General features: G+C 35.7%; 1 protein-coding gene across 2 annotated transcripts; it reads left to right on the top strand.

Annotated features, from left to right (window-relative positions):
- Positions 1-42: 42 nt before the first annotated feature.
- LOC105060440 (DNA repair protein UVH3) lies at positions 43-27,938 on the top strand. 2 transcript variants are annotated; one of them, XM_010944134.4, is made up of 14 exons: positions 43-526; positions 668-876; positions 978-1,107; positions 4,349-4,426; positions 4,543-4,596; positions 15,407-15,588; positions 15,825-17,550; positions 18,174-18,368; positions 20,087-20,172; positions 22,509-22,803; positions 22,900-23,036; positions 24,404-24,488; positions 25,572-26,090; positions 26,580-27,938. In XM_010944134.4, the coding sequence occupies exons 1-14, from the start codon at positions 188-190 to the stop codon at positions 27,246-27,248; spliced, it is 4,704 nt and encodes a 1,567-aa protein (XP_010942436.1). In that variant the 5' UTR covers positions 43-187; the 3' UTR covers positions 27,249-27,938. The 2 variants fall into 2 exon arrangements, with proteins under 2 accessions (XP_010942436.1, XP_029116376.1); XM_029260543.2 differs by lacking the exons at positions 43-526; positions 668-876 and having other exon boundaries at positions 4,326-4,426.
- Positions 27,939-27,986: the final 48 nt, after the last annotated feature.

The following is a 27,986-nucleotide window of genomic DNA, read 5'->3' as shown; positions in this document are numbered from 1 at the left end:
GTACACTCCCATCAGGGTTGGCTTCAAATAGAGCGGGGACCGAGACCGGTGCGCTCCTTTTAGGCGGCAACCCGAGAACCGAGACAAGAGAAAGCAGAAGATGAAAGGCGAAAGCTTTTGAACACACAACCTCAGAGGAGAAGAGAAGAGAAGACAAAGAAGAAGAACAAAATCCAAATCCGCTGGCATGGGAGTCCATGGGTTGTGGGAGCTTTTGGCCCCCGTGGGGCGGCGGGTGTCGGTGGAAACCCTAGCGGGGAAGAAGCTGGCGATCGACGCGAGCATATGGATGGTGCAGTTCATGAAGGCGATGCGGGACGAGAAGGGGGAGATGGTCCGCAACGCGCACCTCCTCGGCTTCTTCCGTCGCATCTGCAAGCTCCTCTTCCTCCGCACCAAGCCCGTCTTCGTCTTCGATGGCGCCACCCCCGCCCTCAAGCGCCGCACCCTCGCCGCTCGCCGCCGCCACCGCGACAACGCCCAGGCCAAGATCCGCAAGACCGCAGAGAAGCTTCTCCTCAATCACGTCCGCTCTGCTGCCTCAAAATCAAAATTTTTCCTCTCATTCTCTTCAATTTTTGGGGCAGCATTCATTCATCTCTCTCTCTCTGTTTTTTTTTTTTTTTTTTTTTTTTTTAATTCATTGATTAGTTCTTGATCATTGCAGCTCAAGGCTAGGAAACTTGAAGAATTGGCGGCGGAGATCAAAAACAGCAGGCGGCAGGATGATGATTTGAAGGGGAAGAAGGTTATGGATGAATCGAAGGGAAAGCAGGTGTTGTTGTCGGGTGAGGAAAGTGGGGCTGGGGGAAGCGGTGGTGGACAGAGTGGTGAGAAAGCTGGACGGGTTTCCACTCAGGAGAGTCTGGATGAGCTGTGAGTACCAAAAAATTGGGACCTTGGATTGTCTTGTCTTTCTTAATAGATGCATAAGGCTCATTTTTTGTAATGAAGTTGCTTTTTATGCTTTTCTTTAGGCTGGCAGCATCGCTTGCAGCTGAAGAAGAGAGGAAATTTAATGAGAGTGAACTAGCATCTGCTGGGGATGGACCATCTGTTGAGGAAGGGGATGATGATGATGATGAAGAGAATGAAGAGATGATCTTTGTAAGTCTAGTTTAAATTAAGCTAATGATGAAGTGGTTCAGCCACCCATTTCCATCTGCCTTTGCGTACATTTGCAACTTCACTTATTACATAACACAGGTCTAAGAAGAAAGAGCTAGGATTTCAAGTACAAATTGTTAGGGTATTTATAAATGCATGGAGTATTAGGAAGTTGAAGTTGCTCATTTTGCTAGGAGTGTGGATGTGACAGTTTTTTCATGTGTTGTGTTTGATAAAAATGAATCTAAGTGCCTTTTTTTTGCTCATTAAACCTTTGGAATATTTGCTAAGGAAGCTATTATGACAAAAGACTGAAAGTAAGAATTTGAGTTACAACTTTTATGGTGGAATGATGGTGCCAAAGCCAGATTTGACTGTCAAATGAATCTTTTTATTTATTAATTCTAAATCTACTAGAAATACAGATGGATTTTTAACAAGATGGAGATATCTGTGACATGTAATCGTGTTTGTACCTGAAAAATAATGAAGGAAAAGGTTCATCTCAACTTGTATTTGAATCGCTGCATTAGATGGGCATTAGTGGGAGAGTCATTACCATTAGTATCTCATGTGATAACTTCAGTATCCCTCGAAGATCATCATGTAATGATAAATAATCTTGTGAGCTACTAGTGAAACAAGCACCAAGGTGATATTGTACAACAATCAGATTAGGCACATGGAACATGTTTTGGCTTACAGATAGCTTGGTGAAGGTGTGGAAAATGCGATTTGGTGTAGAAGGTTACAAAGGAGTCGCAAGTAGACCTCAGTGAGCTCGTTTGGAGGAACTCTTCCTCTGTCCTTGCATTTAATCTTAGAGGCTGGTCACTACCATTTGATGAAAGCATGAAATATGATGCATCTTGCAATGAGGGGGGGTCTTGTTGTAGTTAATGCTGCATTTTTGTGTGAGCACCATGTATAACAAGGCACTTTGATGCTGCATGATTGATTCACTGAGGCAGTCTTTGTTTTATAATTTATAGATTTCAATCATAGCTGATGAAGAATTTTCTTGTGAGAAGAGGAATGAAGTTCGATTATACTCCATTTTATTAATTTATAATAATGGTTATCAACAAACTCGGTCGCTAGAGCTTTTTTTGAAACTAATAATTGCAATAGCATGCAGTCGACATGTTATGATCATTAAGTTAAACTCAGTCTCCATTGCCTTCTAAATAATAAATCATGAGTTCTCCTAAAAGGTTAAAGGAGGTCAGATAGAGCACTTGCGATGAAAGTGAAGAAAATCATGGTGATAAGGATGATTTGAAGCTTGTTGAACACAATATTGCTGTTTGAGTTGGACTTGACCTAATACTTGGGTTGATTATGGATTTCTGGTTAAAATCAACTTGTAGGGACAAAATTATTATTGGTAGAGTAATTTCTGTAGCTCTTCTGCAAGTTCCATGTCTTTGGGAGTTTTTCAGGTTTTTGAGAAGAGCTAAAGGCATGCTGATATTTGGTTTAAACCATAGTTATTGAAGAAAAGAAAAAGAAATAAATGTGCTGAAAGATTACGGTAACCTGGAGCTTAAGTCTCATGAGCATGTAAATGTTTAAATGTTAGACCATCATTGTGATGATAAACAATAAGTATTATATGACACTCTAAAATTTATGTGGACAATGAACTTTGTCTTCTTTATTTTATTGTATGATTTTTTTTTTCTTTACAGCTGTTGATAAAAGGAATGAAAATACTACAGTATATGGTCTCAGACATAGAACATATGTAAAAGTTATGTCCAATTTGTTTTGTTGACTGTATTTGCTTTTCTTCTTTTTTTTTTTTAAACAAATCCTAATGATGGAGGACAGCCTTGATTAGGGAAACTTCAGGGATGCTTAATGGGTTGTTTTGGCAAAAAGGGTAGGGAAATTGTGTGAGAAGCTAATGTTTATGTTGGTATATGGATGAGGAGTGACTTAGGTGCAAAATAGAGGTAAAAGATGAAGTTTTAAGAGTTTTATGTGAGCTGGAAATAATAAAATGGGAATTAAAAAAAAAAACTTGTTTATTTTGTGAATTTGAAGGCTAATTAATAGATGGGTGGCTATAGGTTTTGTTGCTTCTTGTTGCTAGGGTTTAGTGGGGATGGAGTTAGATCCAAATTTGAGGTTTTAGGGTGCTGTAAAGAAAGAAAAGAAGAAGAAAATAGATAGATTTTGTAGGACTCTTACCTTGAATCCTGTAGGCATCACACCTAGGGTTAGAATCACAGCACACAACTCTAAAAGAAAGCATAATTGCTTAGGAAAAATCTCTGAAATTTTGACTGCCTTCATAATGAGAGATTACAGCCCTATTTATAGAGTTCTAGTACTCATACTCCTACTAGGACATGGACTCCAAATAATAAATCTGTAACTTTGACCAATAAAACCCAACTAAAGACCATAAGTAAAGCCCCAAAACATAAATAGACCTAACATACCACCCATGAGCCATGTGACAGCTCATGTCCAGAAAATGTGGAAAATTGTAAAAATACCCCTAACTCTAAAAACTTTAAGAAAAAATTAGTAAATTTGAACCAGCATTATAGTAGTACTGAGAAGCATAAAATTAAAATTCTATAATGACTAATTGACTCTAAGCAAGATCCCAATAGGGTCCCACATCATCCAACACATTTCAAATCAAGGCTTGAACGTTAGAACCAGCCTTAGGACACCTTTATAGGTCTTCTAAGCCTGCTGCTAACATCCTCCATCACCTAGTTGTTAATGATTTTAATTTTTTTAATTTTTTTCCCATATTATGGAAATGTGACTAAAATTTTGGCAATGATTCAAACTGTCAAACCAACTCATCTGGTGTTTTAGTTGGACCAACCAATGCTGTTTTTTCAAATCTTTAATTCTGTGGGTTTTGCGTTCACTGTTAGTTGAATGCAGGTATCAAAACTAATGAAACTTTCTTTTCTTTTATGTCTAGAAATGATGCATGCAAAACTTTTTGTGGTCACCGCCTTATGAGGCTCTTGATAACTTGGTCTTCTAGTCAGGCATTTTGGATACATTCTTCTGATTTTTGGGAGTAACTTTTTTTTTTTTTTTTAATACAGATGAAGTTGATTTAGCGCAATATTTTTTTTTTTAAATTTTAAACATTAATAATCTTAAATTTTCAATCTAGCTGAGCTATCTAGTATAGTTGTCACTAAGTGAATTGTTTATATATGCAACATGTTATAATATAGGGGATGCTCATTGGTTCTTGCAGCCAATTGCAAATGGTAAGATTGACCCAACAGTGTTAGCTTCTCTGCCTCCATCGATGCAGTTGGATCTCCTCGTTCAGGTAGAGAACAACTGACAAGCTTTGTTAGCTATGTCCATTATCTGCTAATCATGACATTATCTGTCATTTTTACTTCAGATTCCCACATCTACTTTTGGTTTTTTTCTCTTATACAGATGAGGGAGAGAGTGATGGCTGAAAACAGGCAGAGGTACCAGAAAATTAAGAAGGTATAGAAATGAAGACCATTAATCTTCTTTAGTAACTTCTGAACATCAGTAGTTACTTTAGTGATATCATGATTTAGCAGCTCCATTTCTTTCTTCCTTTCTTTCTTTTCTTTTTTTCTGAGCTGCAAATTTTCTGTCATCACTGATTATGATATAGTTGCATAGATTGTGGCTGCATCTCTAAGTTCTGATGTAAATAGATGATTTAGTGGGACTTATTACCTGAAATCCTGATTTAAATAGATGGTTTATATTTTATGGTAGTTTGAGATGGTACAATATTTAGGTATATTCATCTTTTTATTTGATGAATACTACGGTTATTTTGTGCTGAGAAAGACATATTCTAGTACTTTAGAATTTAGAAATTTAACTCTCTTTCATATTTTGAACTTCTTTGACCGAGAAATAGATATGACCATAATTCTCTATTTGGTATGAAGGATAGATTGAAGGAAGGATGGATGGAGGAGGAAGGATAGATGGATTTTTTATCCATCCTCTCATATGTTTGGTGAAATATGGAAGGATAGAAATGATTTTCTTCTCTGTTTGGTATAGAAGGAATAAGAGGAAGGATGAGTGATATTTGTATAATATTTTTACAAAACTACCCTTTGATAAAGATATTATTATTATCAATTTATAACACTTATTTATATTAAGAAGTAAATAATGTATGAACTTATAATCTTTATAATCTATAATTATATAAAAAATTATATAAATATTAATCACCAAAAAAATATATAAATATTTAATTTAATATATGATTTTACAAATTAATTATTAATAAATTAATTATATAAATAATTAATTAATTTATAATTTAGTTTAAATAGTTAGTCAATATTATACAAATTGTTAATTAAAAAATAGTAAATGTAAATAGAGAAATAGAAGATAATCTAATTATTTAATTATAAATATAAAAATTATATACTAAAATTAAAATAACGACTAATAAAATTTAATAGTGTATGATTAATAGTATATATAAAAATATATATAAATAATATGAATGAAAAAGTGAAGAAGTATTATAGTTTTATCAAAAAAAATTAATGAGGCGTAATTTTGTCAATACAAAAGTCCATCCTTCGATGCTCGATTCATCCTTCCTTCATCCTCTCAATTTGGGAGGATGCAAATTAATGGGCCAGGGTGAATGGGCAACCCTCTTTTTTCATCCATTCTTTTTATAATTTTTTGAATCAAACAGTGGATAGAGGCCATCCATCATTCCAATCCCATCCATCCACCCTCCTATGACCCCAACCGAACACAGGGTAAGAGTCTTTGGGAAAACTGTTGTCCGCTATTCCAAAAGATTCATGGGTAAAAAACGAATAATTTTAGGTATTACATACATTATTATTCTGCTTGTATCTAGAAATATATGTGCTTTTTGCTGTGTTATTAGCTAACATTAGGTCATCCTAGTCCCAAGTTAATTTGGCTTTGCTGTTTAATATGCATACCCTATTAAACTTGGTAATCAAAAATAATGCTTAAATATTGATTTAGATTTGAATTTGAGCAAGTATCCTTTGCATATAGATATCTTGAACTTTCACAGAGGCTTATCATCATCAAAATTCATGGAATTGCAATGCATGTTCTATCATTCTTGGGACAAAAACTAAGAACTAGGAATTTGATTGACTTGTTCAGTAAAAGCTGACAAGCATTGCTTTCCCAACTTGAACTTAATGTTTTAACCCAAAAAAAAAAAAAACTTGAACTTAATGTGAAAATATAGAACCTTGCAGTCGGAAGGTCATGTGTTTCTTGAAAATATATTTGCTTCTTTGTGATTGAACATAAACTTGATGAATAATCTCATCAGTTGGTGCTGATTCCCTGGGGTTATGCCACATATTTTACCAAGCACATGTCACTCTTTTTGCCATGACACATCTCTCCTCCATTTCTCGCCAGCTAAATTTTCAATGCTAACTACATAGTGTCACGCCCCAAATCCGGGACATAACACGGTCATGCTACCGAGGGATGGAGCCCACGATAACACGAAGCCAATCTATCATAATCATCTAAAATCCATCAAATAAAAAGATTCAATTCCATTATTCATCAAATAACTGAACCAATATTGTTTCAGAGCATCTAAATCCAAAAGCAAGTACCAATCCGAATCTCAACATTCATAATTAACTATAAATCTGTGATTATAAAATAAACTAAACTTCTGCTACTAAATTTTCAAGCTTGCTATGCAAATCTTCAAGCCTGGATTCCTTTTGCCGATCCTAACCTTATTCCTCTGTTCAAACAAAAAGAAAACAAAAGGATTATGAGCTACACTAGCCCAGTAAGTAGAACTTGCACTTTCTTATTGGATCAAGCATAAGTTTTTCATGATAATGCAATATTTAGAAAATAACAGGTAATACAAAATAAAGCATTTCATAGAGCATATAACAAAACAAGTTATAAACTCATCATGCATGCATAAATCATGTATATTTCACAATCATGAATCGTAAATCATTTTCATCATGTATTCATGTCATGTTTCAAAACATTGCTCACAGATATTCGTGCTAAGGTCACTATTATATCCATGACAGGGCCATGTTTCTTAATCGACAGAGTTCTTAATTCATGTGCCAACTTTATACCCACTGGCAGGATCATGTTTCGTGTGGATGCTAGCTCCGGATATCGACCTTCTCGAAGGGATTCATTCATAGCCATCTGAGAGTCTTTTTGAAATCATTATATCTTTTTCTTAAAACATACATATACATAGATAGAAAACAATAAAATTTCATGCTTCATAATCATGCAACTTTTTGTAAAATACGCTCATGCAATCAATGCTCATAATAAAACATACTTTTTCATATCACATATGCTGATCCCTATTTTATAAAAAATATGACTTAATCAATAAGAGATCATATACATGAAAATCATAGAGATTTAAAAATAAATAAGGAGCGTAAGATCTACTTCATTTATCTTAGATCTTCAGACTTCGTTAGAAGAATCAGCTAATCCTATTTAAAATATCAAATCATCGTCAATTTCTATTCCATGAATATAATAAGATTAAATCATAAGGAAAGAGCATTGTTGACCGGATGTGTCGGACCATCCAGATATCAGGGCAATTCAGGATCTCTGATCTGAGGATCAGATTCAAGTGACTTGATCAAAAAAATTATGAAGCACAGATTAGATCAAGATCAATCAATAGAGTTCATTAATAATGAATTTGAAAGATACTTGATATGATCAAATGAGGTTGACGTACAGCACGGATATCAAACTTCGGATCATCTTGTTAGGATCAATATGAGCCCCTAAAAGATGAAAGCATGACTCGGTACAGGATTCATAGACCTTCTTAGAGAGAGAGTCGATCATGAGAGAGAAAGTAGAGAGAAAGTGGAGAGAAAATCTTCGTATCCTTCAAAAGTGGCAATCATGATTGAGATCATCAGAGGTCATATCAGGGTGACTTAATATGGATGAACCATGATCCATGTTATCAATTTCGAATAAGGATTGGATTGGGATCCAATCTACTGCACGTATTTTGGAGCAATCTCAGATCATCATATTTTCATCTAAAGTTTATCCTAGGGTCTATAAAGCAATCAGAGAGAGAAAGAATGAAGGATTGGGACCTTACCTTGGTTTCGGTGGCATCTCTGGTCTGGATTTCTGGTGGGCACGATGAAGGCAATCAACAACTCCAACGAAAGAAAGGAGGGAGAAAGAAGAGAGAGGAAGCCTGATGTTTTCATGGCTTGCTTAAGATAGAGAAGAAGGAATTTATAGATGGGATCTAGGGCTCCTAGAGTCCCAATCCCATTTTGATTCAAAGAGGGAAGACGGACTCTATCAGGAGTCCTCTTCCGTTCTCTTCTTTCTTATTATTATTATTATTTTAAATCTGGGTTATTACATTCTCCCCCCCTTAAAATAATTTCGTCTTCGAAATTAGTTTTGCTTGATCAATAACTTTAAAAGAACATCGATTATGTCATCCTCGAGCTTTTAATAGTCTGCCTTATATAGTACTTGCTTCACAAGATTTTGATATAATAAAATTATATGAGGTCTCAAACTCATTCTCTTCATACTGGATTTTTTTTTTTATCAATTTAATCCACCACACTTTTGTTGCGCACTCTAATCTTAATTTATTAAATTATATAGGTTTATTGAAAGATAAGAATATCCTTGTACGTTAGATCAATCAAAGATAGATTCTACTTTCAAATTTCACATAAAATTTAGAGTAAAATTTTAAGTTTCTTTATCTTTACTACTCCTTAGGCATAGCACATCAAAATTAAATCTTGATCCACTTCCTATGTTTGAAATCATTGTATAAGCTTCATCACTCCTCAAAAATCCAACATATCTGAATTTAATTAGAGTTAACCTTAGATTTACCTTACAATCATTTAGATAATTTTCAATTCAATCTTCTTTGTTTAAAAAAATTAATTCTAACTTGACAAACTAGAAGAACTCAAGCCAACATCCTTGTAAGTAGAATCAACTTGATTATTTCTTGTATAGCTCTCTTCATCACAATCCTTAATATTAATCGATAAATCCATACAAAATCTTATCCCTTGTATAAGTCATTCAAAATTTAACACTAGCAAGATATCTTGGTCCAATTCAGAAATCCGAACTTTGACTTGAATAATTAATACACTTCACCATCTTCAACAATCACAAGAAAAATTAAAAAAAATCTAATCTAAAGATGGTAATATGAATTATTAAAGATTTCATCATAACCTGTATATCATACTCTGACAAAATAAATTTTCTTATTCAGATCATCAAAATTCCTTAGATCCACTTAGAAAAACAAACTTTTGACTTGAAATTCAATGTAATTTAAAAGATCAAAATAATCACATTCGAATATGATATTTTGAATAACCAAAGATTTTACCAAGATGTGTATCTCATATTCTCATAATAAAATTTAAGCATACTTTTCATCTAAATTTGAGTTTCATATGACCTCTTATAGGTTCAATGCTCAAAAATATTTCTCTCTCATATGATAAAATTTCTTCTTAGACCACATCCTAACTAACTTTCTTTTGATAAGTCTAAAATTTATAACGCTTAGATAATTAACATTGAAATAAAAAAAAAAGTATCATGATCTTCAATCATATAAGTTTAACATTTCAAAATCATCTAGTATACTCAACATAACTTATCAATACCTTGTACTTCATTTCAGGGTCAACTCTTCTCATACTTAGGTCAACCTTACTGATTGAAATCCAAGATATAACTCGTCAATTTTATTATAGACATGATATACTACTTATGCATAAATTTCATCATAATATCTATTGATTCGAAATCTAATTACTGAATCATTTCTTTTATGTCTATCATGTTCTTTATGATCATAATCTAAGTTCAAATATCACTAAAGTCACAATTTCAAATAGTTATAATCTTAAGCTCAAATATCACTTAAATCATATTCTATAGTGATCATAACCTAAATTCTAATATCATTCTATTACATCCTTAATGATCATAACCTTAAACTCCGATATTATCTATCATACTCTATTGATTATAATCTCAAAGTTTTGATATCACTTATATGACAATCCCTAGTGACCTTAAACCTGGGCTCTAGTACTGTTCTGTCATATCCTAATTACTTGTATCATTGTTTCCAAATGAACGTAACCTAAGTTCTAAGCTCAGATACCATTATGTCACATTCTATTGATCTTACGTAAAGTTTTAATATCACTTCATAATCTCTAGTAATCTTAAACCTAAGCTTTGATATTATTTTGTCATATCCTAATCACTTATACCATAATCCCCAAATGATCATAACCTGAGCTCTGATATTACTCTATCATATCCTAATCACTTATATCATAGTCCCCAAATGATCATAACCTAGGCTCTAATACCATAAAATGTCACGTCCCAAATCCGGGACATAACACGGTCATGCTACCGAGGGATGGAGCCCACGATAACACGAAGCCAATCCATCATAATCATCTAAAATCTATCAAATAAAAAGATTCAATTCTATTATTCATCAAATAATTGAACCAATATTGGTTCAGAGCATCTAAATCCAAAAGCAAGTACCAACCCGAATCTCAACATTCATAATTAACTATAAATTCGTGATTATAAAATAAACTAAACTTCTGCTATCAAATTTTCAAGCTTGTTATGCAGATCTTCAAGCCTGGATTCCTTTTGCCGATCCTAACCTTATTCCTCTATTCAAACAAAAAAAAAATAAAAGGATTATGAGCTACACTAGCCCAGTAAGTAGAACTTGCACTTCCTTATCGGATCAAGCAAAGTTTTTCATGATAATGCAATATTTAGAAAATAACAGGTAATATAAAATAAAGCATTTCATAGAGCATATAACAAAACAAGTTATAAACTCATCATGCATACATAAATCATGTATATTTCACAATCATGAATCGTAAATCATTTTCATCATGTATTCATGTCATGTTTTAAAATATTGCTCACAGATATTCGTGCTAAGGTCACTATTATATCCGTGACAGGGCCATATTTTTTAATCGACAGAGTTCTTAATTCATGTGCCAACTTTATACCCACTGACAGGATCATGTTTCGTGTGGATGCTAGCTCCGGATGTCGACCTTCTCGAAGTGATTCATTCATAGCTATCTAAGAGTCTTTTTGAAATCATTATATCTTTTTCTTAAAACATACATATACATAAATGGAAAATAATAAAATTTTATGCTTCATAATCATGCAATTTTTTATAAAATACACTCATGCAATCAATGCTCATAATAAAACATGCTTTTTCATATCACATATGCTGATCCCTATTTTATGAAAAATATGACTTCATCAATAAGAGATCATATGCATAAAAATCATGGAGATTTAAAAATAAATAAGGAGCGTAAGATCCACTTACTTCATTCATCTTAGATCTTCAGACTTCGTTAGAAGAATCAGCTAATCCTATTTAAAATATCAAATCATCGTCAATTTTTATTCTATGAATATAATAAGATTAAATCATAAGGAAAGAGGACTGTTGATCGGATGTGTCGGACCATCCAGATACCAGGATAATTCAGGATCTCTGATCTGAGGGTCAGATTCAAGTGACTTGATCAAAAAAAATTGTGAAGCACAGATTAGATCAAGATCAATCAATAGAGTTCATTAATAATGAATTTGAAAGATGCTTGATATGATCAAATGAGGTTGACATACAGCACGGATATCAAAACAACTTCGGATCATTTTGTTAGGATCGATATGAGTCCCTAAAAGATGAAGGCATGACTCGGTACAGGACTCATAGACCTTCTTAGATAGAGAAAGTCGGTCATGAGAAAGTGGAGAGAGAATCTTCGTATACTTCAAAAGTGGCAATCATGATTGAAATCATCAGAGGTTATATCAGGATGACTTAATATGGATGAACCATGATCGATGTTATCAATTTCGAATAAGGATCGGATCGGGATCCAATCTACTGCACGTATTTTGGAGCAGTCTCAGGTCATTATATTTTCATCTAAAGTTTATCCTAGGGTCTATAAAGCAATCAGAGAGAGAGAGAGAATGAAGGATTGGGACCTTACCTTGGTTTCGGTGGCATCTCTGGTCTTGATTTCCGGTGGGCACGGTGAAGGCAATCAACGACTCCAACGAAAGAAAAGAGGGAGAAAGAAGAGAGAGGAAGCCTGATGTTTTCATGACTTGCTTAAGATAGAGAAGAGGAAATTTATAGATGGGATCTAGGGCTCCTAGAGTCCCAATCCCATTCTGATTCAAAGAGGAAAGACGGACTCTATCAGGAGTCCTCTTCCGTTCTCTTCTTTCTTTTTTTTTTTTTTTAAATCTGGGTTATTACACATAGGATATGATTGTTCTCATCTATTGAGATCTGCTGGCAATTGAACATAAAAGTGTCAGTACAGAGGATGGAATTGTTTCATCGTGGAAAATGGAAACATAGGAATTGAGTTACAGAACTCTTATGTTGGGTTTCAAATCTCATCTGAAAGAAAGAGCATAAAATGAGGTTCCAAAACATTGGTTAAAGGACTTCATATATGAGGTATCTTATTAAAATCTATTTCATCATTAGAACCAAATTCCTGTATATTGTTTTACACATCTGATCAACTAACGAGCAGTTGTAAGATGGCTAAGTGTTTTAAAATAATCTCTTTTGACAAGTAAGCAAAATATCTTACAAACAATGCTTTAACTGAGCACATGGTTCAATGTTGGTAGTGAAATCACATACAAAGAAATTGTGGGTGGATGCATTGTTTATGTATACCATGCAGAAAGAAAACAGTCTATGGGCATGGCAAGAGATATTTCATCTCCAACAACATACTAAGAGTCAGCAGAGAAATGCAAAATTTTACAGGACAACACATAATATCTCTAGTAGAGTAGTTAGCAGGATTTATGGCTACTACTTAATAATTGCTACCTTGCTCCTATAATTTTATTATAAGAGCTTGCAAGGATGCCAAACCATCACACTTTTCTTTCTAAATTTCTTGAAGGTAAGATCTTGGTATCACATTTTTGTTTGGGAGTTAAAGATGATTTTTTATCCAGTATTGCAGCCATGGCTTCTTTGAATTTCTCTAATAGTTGCTATGAGAAGCTTTTACGGTGCATGGTTAGGATTAGGACCTCATCAAGTTGCCTCAAAGCTCCACTCAGTTGACTTATCTAAATTTTGTTGGGATTGGATCTTGGACTTAAACCATTAAAGCTAGAACTTGGACAAGTTTGGGTTTGTTGAGTTGACTCAAACTTGGTAAACTTGACTAGAATAGCTAGGCATGTATCATCCATTTTTGTTATATGGTTCAAGGAATGAAATATCACTCATAATGCATTATAGGCAATCCTGGATGGACTGATGTTAGCAAACCATCATCTCCTCCTCCTCCTCCTCCATGATATGTGCATGGACTCATGGTCCCCTCAACTTCACAGCTTGTATTCTTTTCTCCATGCAATGCCACAACATGACCATCACATACTTTGTCATTGCTAACATTGACAATTCTGATCTTTTGATTGCTTGTCGACCCTTCCTCTCTTTCAAAACATGCTCTCACATGCACTTGCAAACTCGTTCTTAGATTTTACTAGTCCTACACCACCATCTTGACTTGCTTATCATCATCTGTTCTCATTGTTATTGAGATCCCGATACCACAGTTGATAGCACAGTAAATCCTAAAGTAATTTCTTGCATATTTTTTGTTTGATTATTGCTTTAATGGGTGCAAACTTTAGAGTATAATCTATCAATGTCTTTAATCATGGTAAGTCATGAATTATGGTGATATAGTTGTATTTTTTGTTTTTTATGTACATGTTTGCATATAAATAAATACGCATGTTACTCTACCTATGTTGTTGCTGTTTTATAAGGATTTCGTTTCTTTAATTTGACAATATATTAATGAGTCTCAAAATTCAACTCTCAGACTTGATTGATGCTTTGACATGACTGAAACTTGGCTGATTGTTGAGTCCTCAATTTTCTTGCATTTTTGGACCTTTGATGTAGGCTCTGTACGATTTTGTCTTGACAACTCTTCCAGACCTTTTTCTATAACCCATTCTAGTTTTAGCTGTCTAGTCGTTGTCATTCATTTGGAAACTTAATTACCTCCTCTCTTTCTATATATTCCTATTCAAAAGATATAATACAAAATAATTTTCTTGTCTTATATTCCTTTGTTCTGACTTTTGTTATTTCATATAGTTTATTATACTTGGAAGCAAGGTTTGCTGAATCGGTACTGAAGGGTGTATATGGTCGACAACTAGTTCGAAATGGTTTGGATCTATACCATGCCGTTCTAGGGCATAATGGTGTAGGAAGAGTCGGGTGGGGAGGGGGAGCATGGCAGAGAGAAAAGGAAAGAAGAAGAGAAAGAGAGGGAGGGGGGGGAGGATTTGGGATTGGAAAAGAACCCGAGGGGGGATTGAAGAGCAGAAGAGGAGGTCGAGGAGAGCTTTGAATGGAGAGAGAGAGAGGGGGGGTGGGGGAGGATTTGGGGTTGGAAAAACCTAGGAGGAGGGATCAAAGAGGAGAAGGGGAGGTGGGAAGTTCTGAATGGAGGGGGGGGGGAGAGAGAGAGAGAGAGAGAATTATCAAAGGGGAGGGTGGCGCTCTTGGACTGCAAGCAGCTGTTGGGGAGGGGGTGATTGCGGGCTTTTTTTTTTTTGGTGTGGGGGGGTGGGGCGGGGTGGGTCATGCAATTGGGAAGGGGTTCTTGAGCAATGCGAGTGGGTTGGGAGAGGGGGGACTTGACCATCTCGAATGTGAGAGGCAAATTGTGCCGGTTTCCAACTGGTTCGGTTCTCTACGCCCCAAACTGACTGGTTCAGTATGCTTGAATTGGCCGGTTTGACATGGTTCGGCCAACCTTGCTTGGAAGGGGCTCCATCTAGGATTATGTGTGTGTAAATAGTTTATGTGCATGTCAGTGTGTAAGTTCTTCTATCAGTAGGTCAACAATTAACTTTCAAACATCATGGATGTTTGGTAACTGTAGTTGGAAATTGAAGAACCATTTGGCCATAATTATTGTCCTTGTGGCATCCACATGCAAAACTTTTTTTCTTCTTGGCTAGTTGAATCTGTGTAATTCCATCTCTTCCATATAATTTAGTTCTACTTTTGGTTTTGAATCTTTTGATTAAGCATACCAGTAATTTAATGAGCATGTACGTTGATTACTTCTCTGTCTTTCAGGCCCCTGCAAAATTTTCAGAACTACAAATACAATCATATCTTAAAACTGTTGCTTTCCGGCGGGAGATAGACGAAGTACAGAAATCTGCTGGAAGGGAATTGGGAGGTGTGCAAACATCAAGGATAGCTTCTGAAGCCAATAGAGAATTCATATTTTCATCATCATTTACTGGTGATAAACAGTAAGCATTTTCTTATAATCTTTTCCTTGTTAACTGCTGTTTCTGTGCACAGCTCGTTGATCATGTCATATGTTGATGTGTGCATATCATCAAACTCTTATGCAAGGCACCCTTTTGGGTTTTAGCTGTGTGGTGCATCTAGATAATTGTGGTGTTGGTTACTCATAACATGATTGTCCTTATATGGATTCTTATTCATTTATTTTTTCATATGTTCATTCCCTTTTTTGAATCAGGATGCTTACGTCAAGAGGAGTTGAAAAAAGTAGAAATGTGGATCATCATGCATTAGACAAGCCAATGACTTCAAATCCAGCTAGTCAGTCTAAATCTGCTACAGAAGTTTCAGTTAGTGAACTTATCAGGGAATTTGGACCTGATGTTGAGACATACTGTGATGAGAGGGGGCGCGTTCGAGTTAGCAGAGTTAGAGGACTAGGATTGCGTATGACTCGTGATTTACAAAGGAATTTGGATTTGATGAAAGAGTATGAGCAGGAAAAGGTATGGGGACAGATCTGCAAAGATCCAGAGCCTACCAATGCCAAAGAAGTTCCTAATGTCTCAAAGAGTCTTTCTGAGAATAGTCTGACTCTGAATGCTCGTATAAGTAATGAAAAAACTGGAGAAAACACCAGCACAAAAAATGGGGCATTAATTCTAGAAGGTGAAAACCATCATTTTGACGAGTCACCTATTCTTGGCAATAAGAATGCGATTGAGATATCCTTCTTAGAAGATGACAGTGGAATGAAAGACATAGATGATAATCTATTTCTTCATTTAGTTTCTGGAAGTCCAACATCAAAATTTGATCAAAGTTCTCATCCAGATAGAAGCACAAGTGAATCTGAATTGGAATGCATTTGGGAGGAGGGAATGGTTGAGGGGAACTCTGGAAGTCAAAAAAGTGGTCACAAGGAAAGTCAATCATTTTTGGCAGAAAGGAACAGTAATGTAGAGGATGAAGTGGACTGGGAAGATGGGGTATGCCATGTTCCTAAAGTTGCTTCTCCCAAGCAAGCTAAACCTGAAAAGGCTGTTTCAATTGGATTGCTGGAGGAAGAAGCTGATATACAGGAAGCTATAAGGAGAAGTCTCGATGATTTTGAAAAACAGAAATCTTCAATAATGACTTCAGAAAATCAAATCTTAGGGGAATCTAGTGAAGATAGAAGCTTTGCGAGGTCCCTTTTTAACAATTCAACACTTTCAAAAAGTATTGGGGACACTAATGTTCCTTTAGAAAGCCATATTGGGAGAAGTCTGCCACTGTGTGCTACAGTGGCTGAGCATGGGCAACATGATAATGCTGGCGTTCTGCGGATGACAGATTCTGGGAAGAAGCATCTTTCTCCGTCCACTTCATCTGGTGTTGAAGTTGATAGGAAATCATCTGTGATGAATGATTCAAAAGATGATGAGAGTGGAAGGACATTGTGTCAAATAAACGCTCCATCTGCAGAGCCTGTGGATGATCACCTAAGTCAGATAAAACAATGCTGCTTGGATACTTCTGAAGTGGCCAAAAATGAATGTAGTTTAATATCCACAAATGAATTTGCTGAGACCAGTTATGATATTAGTGTTAACACGAGTAGTGTACCTGATGCTGTTCTTTCTGCTGCTCACCATGATGACTGTGCAGCTTCCCAATCAAGCCTTTCTTTTGGAAATGGTAATAATGATGTGTATTCTCAAAAGAGTTCCTTGGTGGAAGAAGCAGTCGATAACGATGGTGAAGAGCCAGAACAAGTTATTGCGCAAAACAGTATTCCTGATTCTGTCAGAGGCAAAACAACTATTCAGGAGTACCCAGATGATCACATGGAACTCTTTGAAGCTAATCTGGATGATGAAATCTCGCTTCTTAGACAAGAATGCTTTGACCTTGGAAATGAACAACGGAAGCTAGAGCGGAATGCAGAAACTGTTAGCAGTGAGATGTTCGCAGAATGCCAGGTGTTGCTTAGCACCTTTTTTGAATATTGTCAAAGTTACTTGATAATTTGGTCTTTCTATGGTGATCATGATTATACATCAGTTTTCTGTTGGCTTAAAAAATATTTCATCTTATTATTCTTTCCAAGAATATACCCCTGATCATTATTTGTTTTATGTCTCTGCCATTAAATTAGTCAAAAAGCAGGAACATAAAGGGGATCTTTTTCAGGAAGCAATCCTCTAGTAATTCCAAGTCACCTGTTTTTAGAATTGTTCATCAAATGATGAAACTAAATTAGTTAGGTTTTTTCCTTTTTTTGTCTAGTCAGAGTGTTGGAAATATCAAAGTTCCATTTATATCTATCACCACCATGACCTTGATGGTGCTTGTGGTCCATGTAATCTGTCTTTCACAATCAAATACTTTTACCACTACGATGACAAAAACCAAAATTTTCCAAATAAGAACAATTGAGAATAGTTTACAATACTATGATATTTTTTTCCTTAAATCTTCATCTCAATCTTGGAGCTTGATGGGATAACTTGAATACACAGAATACTTGCTTATATTCATACATAAGCTGATGATGTTAAATGAGTAAGCCTTAAGTTTCATTTCATCTTCTGACTAATTGTAGGAACTGCTTCAAATGTTTGGGTTGCCGTATATAATTGCACCTATGGAAGCAGAAGCTCAGTGTGCATATATGGAAATGACAAACCTTGTTGATGGCGTTGTAACTGATGATTCTGATGTCTTCTTATTTGGAGCTCGGAGTGTCTACAAGAATATTTTTGATGATCGAAAATATGTTGAGACATATTTCATGAAGGTTTGTACCTGTAATCCTTCAAGCATTAGTTTGTGTTTTCCTTGTAAATTTGATTCTGGTGGTTAAAAGGTTTGCAACTGCATTTGTCTTACAAGACTTAGATTGCATGGTGAAATATTAGTCAGAGAATCTATATATCAAACAAGTGTTCATTTAGTTTTCCTTATGGTTAATTTTTGTGCGAATAAGTTCGGCAGCATTTTGACATTTCACTTCTATTTTTTCCCTTCTGTTTGGTGAGACTTAGGCCCTATTTGGTATGATTTTTTTTCTTATTTCCTAAAAGAAGAAACATGGAAATTAAAGCAGGAAATATGTTTGTGATGCATCTTTTTGCTTTGTGAATGTGGTGGTTGTTGTTGTTGTTATTTTTATTATTATTATTTTTTTAAAGTTTCACTATTTCTGAAAAAACTGGAAGTGAGAAATTTTCACTTCCAGCTTTTTTTTTTTTTAGATAGCTTAAACATGATGAACTCTCCTATTTGTGCCTCTGGACTCCCATCTCTGCCTGCTGGGCACCCTTATACACACTCTGCCATAGCGCTCTTATGCTCTGTCCCCGCCCTTAGGTGCTTTGCTGCGGCCCTAGGATGCTCTGGCCTATGGTAGAAGTCCTCTCTTCTACCTCTCCCTACTTTCTCCCCTACCGCAGATCCGGTCTCACCGGACCAGCTCCTCTACTCTTCTCCCCTAGATCTCATGTGTTAGAGCCTCACTAGGCCCTGATCTCACCACCTCTCACCACATCTCCCCAGTTCTCCTCTCTCTTCTCCAATGAAGTGCACTGCAGCCGGAACCTAACCACACTGTACCACCCTCTCCTCTGCTTCTTTTTCATCTCATCTCTTTGTAATAGCGGAACCTTAGGTGGAGCCGGGTCAGGAGAACCCCCGTTGAGCTCAGCATTGTATTCCATGAGATTTATTGTTTGGCATGTTTATAATTGCTGCTCTGTTATGGATCAGCAAATGCACCAGTTGGGATCACTAAGTGTCCAAGTTCTGATGGGATTGGACTTCAATGGTCATTCATCTCTGTTTAAGTCACTCCTGTAGTGCCCATAGTCCCTAACAAGGGTTTGTAATGAAATGTCCATGCAGGCTGAAGCAGTCCAAGATGTTGACCAAAAGGTGTCTAGATTTCTCTTGCTTTCTGAAGAAGTCATCATCTTCCAGCCCAATCTAGGCACCACAAAATTTAACTTTAAATCGGCTTGTAACACCTAGGTGGTCTGAGCAATAAGAAGTAAGAATGAATACGCTCCATTTAACCAGTAACACAGTCTTCTAAAACATTTGAAAATATTGTATGTTTTTAAAACTTTTTTAGTAGTCACTGAGTTTTGAATTTGGACTTGTTAAACATGATGTCTATGAGTCTATCATTCATTGTAGGTCTTATAGTAGATGAATTAGATAATAGCAGAGAAAATACAATTGCTTTGAATTTTTTACTTTTGCTTTTACCAAACAGTTGTTTCCCTCCTTTTCTGTTGTCAGGGGAAAAAATAGCAACTACCAAACATGTTTCTGTTGTCAGAAATCTGAAAAACATAGCGGAAACAGATTTCCTGTTTCTTTTCTTTTCTTTTTTTTTTTTTTTTGAAAGTGACAACAATGTTAAACACAGCCTTAGTTTCTTGTGCTTATATGGCAACATGTACACATATTTCATTTCAATTATGACCCTGCATGACATTGCTTCTGCTGTATTAGGATATTGAAAGTGAGCTTGGATTAAACAGAGAGAAAATAATCCGCATGGCGTTGCTTCTTGGAAGTGATTACACTGAAGGAGTCAGGTAAGTTACAACAGTGCACCTTTTGTTAGTGAATTGTCAAATCTCATTAGTTATTGCAGTAGCATTGCACATGCATTTGATGTTCTAGCACATGCGACAATTACCAAAAGTTGACAAAATAAGCTACATGATTGAGAGATTAACCTGAAATATGATTAAAAGGATGACATCAAGATATTGTAACCCGGTGAACACCCCACCTTCACCACCAAAATAAGGGAAAGAAATACCAAAAAAGGAAAACAGATTGTCACTTTCTTGAGAAAGCTATATTAATTTTGATAAATCTTATGAGTGTTCTATATTTAGTATGGGTATCTAGAAAAGAAGTAGTTGAAAACTTTGATTTTATGGAACTTCTCAAATTTTAAAAAATACTGCAGCATAAGGGAGAAGTACTTCTAATAGTCAGAGAGAGGGAGAAAGGGAGGGAGTGATCATGTATTAACTAAGGGTGCATTTGGTTACATTTTTTGATTTTTGATTTTTAAAAAGTATTTTTTATTTTTTTTGATTTTTGCTATTGAGTAAAAGCAAAAAAGTAAAAAGTATGTTTGGTAACTACATTGCTATAAAGCAAAAAGCAATGTTTGGGGACGGCATGTGAAGAGCTCGATGAGAGAGAAGGGTTTAGGAAGGGAGGGAGAAGGGGGTGGGGAGGTGAAGAGCTCGACGAGGAAGAAGGATTCGGGCTCTTTACTTTTTGGTTTAGCGTTTTAGATGTGCGGAAGCAAAAAAAAGCAGAAAAGCAAATTTTGGAAAGCAAAAAATTTTTGCTTTGCATATAAAGTAATTATTTTGATTATTTTGATTTTTGCTTTTTGCTTTTCATGATATTACCAAACATTGCTTTTTGATTTTTACTTTTTAAAAATCAAAAAGCAAAAAAAGTACTTTTTTAATGGCTAACCAAATGCACCCTAAGCTGTAAAGTAAATTATTCATTTACATGCCATGTGTTTGTGTATTCATTCAGTTCTCAAGTGAAAGATATTGGATTTTAAAAATGTTGGTCATATCTTTTCAAGATAAGATTTTTTTTGACATCGTAATAATTATATAAGCTAAAATAGAAGGGTGGATTACAAAATCTATTTAAAGTTGATTCCACTATAGTTTGCAATTATATCTGTCTTACTCATTTGTATGGATTGTATCACTGTTCCACCACTTGCACGACATTCTATTAGTCCTTAAAACCTTGTAAGTCTATCAAACAAATTTGTTGCCCAGCCATTTGTGGAACTCCCTTCAACCATATACTCGTGGTGTAAATTCTCTTTTAATGATTTTGAAAAGTGCTGTAGCTCCCCAAGATTTCAAAATCTTCTGGTGCAATCCTTAGCTGTGACGAATGTAATGTGGTTTATATCTCAACTTTTCTCCTGTAAATAAATTTCTTACCTTGTTTTCTCAGACAATATTTTGTGTAGAATGATTTTATGCTGCACTCTTATCTTACTATTATTCTAACCTTCCATAACTTTGAATATTCTTTGCATTTCTAGTTTTTCTAATTCTGGGGCATGATCTTATTTCCACCAATGATTGGCTTGTGGATCTCTACATTCCACCATCGACAAGTCTTTTATATTTATTTTCATCTTTCCTTGGTCCTGAATCTAGAATAATATTTTCGCTGAAGCTTTTGTCAACCAGGCACAAAATTATAAGACTCAAGAGGTATAAAATGAGATCTTAGCAGAAGGGATGAATGATCTCTGACTTGAGAGGCCAAAAGGCATCTCAAGAAAATCTTCTCTTTTTGAGTTTTGACTTAATAGTATGGTTTCAGGATAAGATATCCAGCCACTATGGATTCTCCAATATGAATTTGTTGTCTCATAATCAGCATTACTGTACACTTGATTTTTTTGAGTGCTGAAACTTTTTGGATGCTTGCTTGACATGAACAGACATAATTGATCCGTGTCACCAAAAAACACATCCTGCTTATATCAGTAAGAAACATTAATACTTGGATCATATTTTTGAATGTTACTAGGACAGTAGGTACAAAAAAATAGCACCAAGTCTTAGTCATCTTAAGCGCCAGACCCTCCAATCTAACACTTTTTCTGAAGCATCACCCTCTTTCCCCATATCTTCATTTGCATGATGCAACATATGTATGTACCTGACATGTCTGGAAGTGTTGGTTCTTCTAACAATTTTTCCAAGATTGAAGTGCTGGATGCTCAGATATGCTCGGAACTTGGCATTTGTGCCATATGTTTGAGGAATAATGGTTAATAAGCATTTCTATTGTCACCTGCAAAGTGCAAAATTGGGCATTTCTATTTAAAATCTAAACTATCGAATATCTTATGATGCAGTGGAATCGGAATAGTCAATGCCATTGAAGTTGTACATGCATTTCCTGAGGAAGATGGCCTTAAAAAATTCAAGGAATGGATTGAATCTCCAGATCCAGCTATTCTGGAGAAACTTGATTCTCATACTGGAGGCAGTTCAAGGAATAGGTCGTCAAAAGCAAGCAAAGATAATGCAGACGGAATGAGAAAAAATGTTGGACTGTCTACAATTGAAGAAACTGTCTTGGGAAGCCATGTTGATCAACCATCTGTTAGTGGCACTCAAGACATTAAAGATGTCTTCATGAGTAAGCATGTGAGTTTAAATTTTGTCTGCCTCCTTTTTCTTTCTTTTTATTTTTCTGTTATTAATTGATTAAGTTGTTATGTCTGATGGTGAATTAAATTACAGAGAAATGTGAGCAAGAACTGGCATATTCCCCCGTCTTTTCCTAGTGAGTCGGTCATTACTGCATATATTTCTCCACAAGTTGATGAATCAACAGAGCCTTTCTCATGGGGAAAGCCAGATTTGGTTCTTCTTCGCAGGTGAGTGTCAGCATTACTTTATTGTGATTCGCAAAGGGATTTTAAGAGTTTCCATTTCAATTGTTTAGGACCATCTTATATTACTTCTTGTTTTAAGTATTAATTTCTAATTATAATAGATTCTAACTTTGTAACTGTAAAAGGCATTATTTTATCTTGATGTGAAATGTCTTTAGCCCTACTTAGCTATTATATTAAAAAAATACATCTTTGGTGCTAGTTCCAAACCATTTGTTTATACTTAATAGATTTGTATTTTGATTCTGTAGATGGTGCATAAGGTTGAATATGAGGTAATGTAATTTGCTTTAACAATTCTTTTATGAACTTATTGGTTTGATCAGGCAGTCTTTATAGGCATATTATGCTTATTGAGACCTTATCAGAGGTGTCTACAGACTAGAAATAGTCTTTTACAACAGCTGTTAGTGGCTGTGCCTATGGAATTCCATTTCTTTAAATTTTTGATTATCCAGGTCTAATTCTGAAATGGTTTTGTCATGTCCTTCCAAAGGAAACCATCAGCTGTTTAAAAATTCTAGATCAAAGTAAATGTTAGTTTACTGGATACAAGGACTAAGGCTATTCATTGGAGAATCTGACATCGATTGTTTTTTGGTACATAATCTGGCAGTGATTGTTTGTACCCATAATAATGTTACTCAAGGAACAGAACTTGAGGCCATATCAAATTCTAATCATTTGTATACAAGCAACCATTGTCAGGTTGTAGAACTTTTCATTCCCATTCAAGTTTGTTTTGAGAGATGGAAGAAGCAGGTTTCTGCATGTATATTGTTTAATGTCTCTTTTCTTTTTTAGATTTAAACATCATCTAGTTTTTTTTAAAAGGAAACTAGTTGCTTATATATTTCTTATATTTGAAGGCCTTGAGTCGTTATATCTTTTTCTTATGCTTTGTTAAAGCCATATACCATGGCATCTTGGAGTGCTCTTGCCATGACTTTGGCATCGTCACCTTATTCGGTATCTTATCTTATGAAGCAAGAATGGATCCTTTTAACAAGTGAAGATGATCTACTTGTTACTTGTTCCATGAATTGATCTATTTACTTTATGAAAAAATATGATTCAGCATTTTGGCTGTTCAAGTGATACATTGCCATCCATTGATTAGGATTTTGGATTCATGAAACAACAGTTGGGAGTTGGTATAAGGTCAGATCTGAAAAGGTTTCCTTATCTGAAAACAAAACTAAAGACTTTAAGACAGAAGATGACAAGGATAAGGAGAAATATGTGGAAAAAAGTTTGAACTGGAAAAAAAGAAACAAGACCGGTGTATTAAATTCCATCTTACAATTATGTATAACACTATACTTTTCTTTGACACCTTGGTCATTCAGGTTATGTTGGGAAAGGTTTGGGTGGGGTAACCAGAAGGCTGATGAATTGCTTATACCTGTTTTAAAGGAGTACAACAAACACGAGGTAAATGCCTTATACCAGTTATTTAATTTGACTGATGATTTGATTCCTCTTAATTGATTATTGTTGCTAAGCTGTTCATAATGTGCTGATACCTTATTTGGAACTGCTTTGAGATTTATATAGCTTGCCTGCTTCTATTCCCACCTTCAATTAGAATTTCTCTAGTTTGTCTGTCTCCTCTTCCCTACCTTCTATTTCACAAAATATCTAATTCATCATAATTGATTTTCATGTTGCTCCTGAGTTTGTACGTCTTCCTACTGTTATTCTGCTTGAATTGCTTTATATTTTTATAGTTTGTCTGCTTATATTTTCAACTTTTATGTTGAAATTACTGCATTGAAAGTGAAAGCTTTATAGTTTTTATGCTTATTTGTAATCTTCTCAAGTAATTTACCATCTGTGTTATTTAGTGTTGTGAAGACCACATTTCCTGGAGATTTGTTATTATTGTGAGAAAATAATGCAAAATATTTGTTTTCTTAATAATCTTCTTCACACTCCTGTTCAGGCATATAGCTTTAAAGTTATCTGTAGACTTTTGTTCCAGGGGTATTGCTCTCTATTTTCTGTGTGTTGTAGGGAAGTCATGCATATGCCTCTTGAAGGGTGAATAATGGCGGGTATTGAGCCATGATCTTTTCATATAAGGGATGCAGTGAACCGTTGATTTAAAGGTTCAGGCTGCAAGTTTAAATGCTAGAAACTGAGAAATCTTCTGGTCCCTAAAGAAAAATCCTTTAGTATGGTTATGCCGATTTACTCATTAGTTCAAAGTTTTTTTATTTTTTCCCAATCTATAATTATTGGAAAAGTAATTAGGGTCGAGTGGTAAAAGTGAGGCTATATCTTACAAAAGTGAACTTTACCATTTCAATACACAATGATTCTATGATTTACTCGATTGAGATGATTTTTCAGAACATAATAATTGCTTTTCCATCACTTTGCTCTTGCTGACCGGATGTTGGCACCATGGTGTGAACTAGCAGTGCTGTAGGTGTTTGATTCTGATGCTCAAAGACAGGAAATGTGTTCTACATTTTTTGATGCAGCTTCTGTTGCTCTTGTTCTCTCATACAGACTCAGCTGCGGCTGGAGGCATTTTATACATTCAATGAGAGATTCGCAAAGATTCGTAGTCAGCGAATCAAGAAGGCCCTAAAAGGAATTACAGGCACTTGTTCTTCGGATTTGACAGATGATCGTGTACAAGAAGGCTCCAGTTCCAGAAAAAAAAGAAGATTAAGCCCTTCTATACCTGAGGGAAGTGCATCTGATAATTGTTCCAATGCTAAGATTAAACAAGGAAGGCAAGTCTCAAAGCATCCAAGAAAACAGAACACTGAGAGCAAAAATATGCATCCAGCGGATGTGGCTACAGAATCAGTTTTTCTTGATGAATCTGGAAGAAGTAATCAAAGTGGATTGTGTGAAAATGTGAGAGGAAGTGGAAAAGGAAAAGGAAGAGGCAGAGGAAGAGGAAGAGGAAGAGGAATAAGTGAAGAAATGCTTAACCATGAACCTGGTGATGATACTGCTTGCACAGGTGCTTCAGAGAGTCACACTGAGGTACCAGCAGCCAAATCAGAAGTACGCAGGGTAAGTTACACAATCCTGTATGTTATTTTGTTGTTGAATGGGCTCATCTTCTCTTTCACATAATTATTCACACTTGCTGTTGTTTAAAATATTTGAAAGGATTTCTCTAAAATATTTCCGGGGAAGATGGATTCTTAAAATCCCCAAAATAACTGGGGTAAGGCTTTAATATGGTGGTTGCGTAGCACTCTCCCTATGCCTCAAAAGTTCTGTAAGTTGTTCTGGTGAGACAACCTTAGATACAATATCACCTACTTTCATGATGATAATGGTCATTGTGCTGGTGTAGCTCTTTTGAATCTTCTAAGGGGCATTTCCACAGCTGTTATAAATCTGTATTGATGGGTGTGCTAATTGATGGTACATAAAGCTAATCTATGTATTTGTTTAGTGCAATGCCCTTGTAAAATATCCTAAGTTAATAGCTTTCAGTACATTTTTTGTTCTATTTACACTATTTTGATCCTCTGCACTTTCTAAATTTTCCAGTCAAAGCGGCCACGGAAGCATGTAAAATATGCAGAAGATGTTTTAGAAGTTGATGAGCTTAATGTTTCATCAAACCAGATGGATGAAAATGACTTGCATGAAGTTGCAGTGGAGCACAAACTGGCTGAGGAAGATGGTAATGGGACAATTAGAGACTCTATCCCTGACATAGGTGGGAGCCACTCTGAGGATAGCCTCTCAAGAGACTACCTTCTAAGGGGTGGTGGATTTTGTGCAGATAGAAGCGATGAACAAGGGGGGGCATTCCAGCCTGGCGATGGCCAAATGCAGGATTCAGCCGGCAAAGATGAGGATTGGGTTGGAGAAGCTGCTGGCCTTGATTGTGGCAAAGAAAGTCCCCTTAAGGGCAATTTATCTAATGACTACCTTCGCAGTGGAGGTGGGTTCTGCATGGATGAAAGCGACCTGCAAGGTGAAGCAATTCAGCCAGCTGCAGGTCCGGTCATGGATTCACTCAGGCCCTTGGGGGAAATGTCCTGTGTTTCTGAAGATACTCAGAATTTGGACTTGGATTCAATTTCTGGACAACAAGGTACAAAGAGAGTATCAGAGGACCTGGTTTCAGATGATTTGTTGACATTACATGGTGAGGTCAAGCCTGGATTAAGTGCTATGCCTTCGCTGAGACGAAAAAGAAGGAAACAATGAGAGGTACTGCTGGTTCAGAGGACCTTGTTTTAGATGATTTGTTGGCATTACATGGTGATGTCAAGCCCGGATTAAGTGTCCTTCGTGAAGACAAAAAAGAAGGAAACAATGACAGGTATTGCTGTAATATCCTGGGGTCCTTGATTTCTTATCGAATTGATCCTAGTTTTACTGATGATGCTGTATGCCCTCATTTTCTTTTGTGTACATAACCACATGTCAAAAGGAAACTACAGGATTGAAATAGAGAAAATATGTGCTGTATTGATATTATTCGTAGAACATTGAAGAAAATGTCTGCTTTTTATCAGTTAGAAGAGCATTGACTTCTCTAATTTAGTATATGATAGGAAACCACCTAGCTCAATTACTCCAAAGCCTATATTTGTAAATATCCAATGCTCAGGTCCAGCTACGGCATCCTCCTAGCAAGACACTGGCCTTAAAACTCCTCCGAAGCACAGAAAAGCCAGCCAGAATCAGTCGTCATTGTGGCCTGATGATAGGAAAGTAGATTGTTCATTTTGGAGGGAGCAGCTACTGTTGTTTCAATCTTCAAGAATCTTTGTGCACAAGGTGCCATGGTGTAACTTCTGTTTTTTTTTGGGTCAAAACTCCTGATTTGTTTCAAAATATGTAATCCCATGCATGCGAAGCTTCGTGATGGTCAATGTAGCTTGTTATGTACCATTGACAGATGAAAAGCAACTGATGAGCAGCATCTTGTGAACATTTTCG

The sequence above is a fragment of the Elaeis guineensis genome, chromosome 7, assembly GCF_000442705.2.
Source record: "Elaeis guineensis isolate ETL-2024a chromosome 7, EG11, whole genome shotgun sequence".
NCBI lineage: Eukaryota > Viridiplantae > Streptophyta > Magnoliopsida > Arecales > Arecaceae > Elaeis > Elaeis guineensis.
Note: the sequence above shows the minus strand (reverse complement) of the source record. Positions and strands in the feature narration are given on the sequence as shown.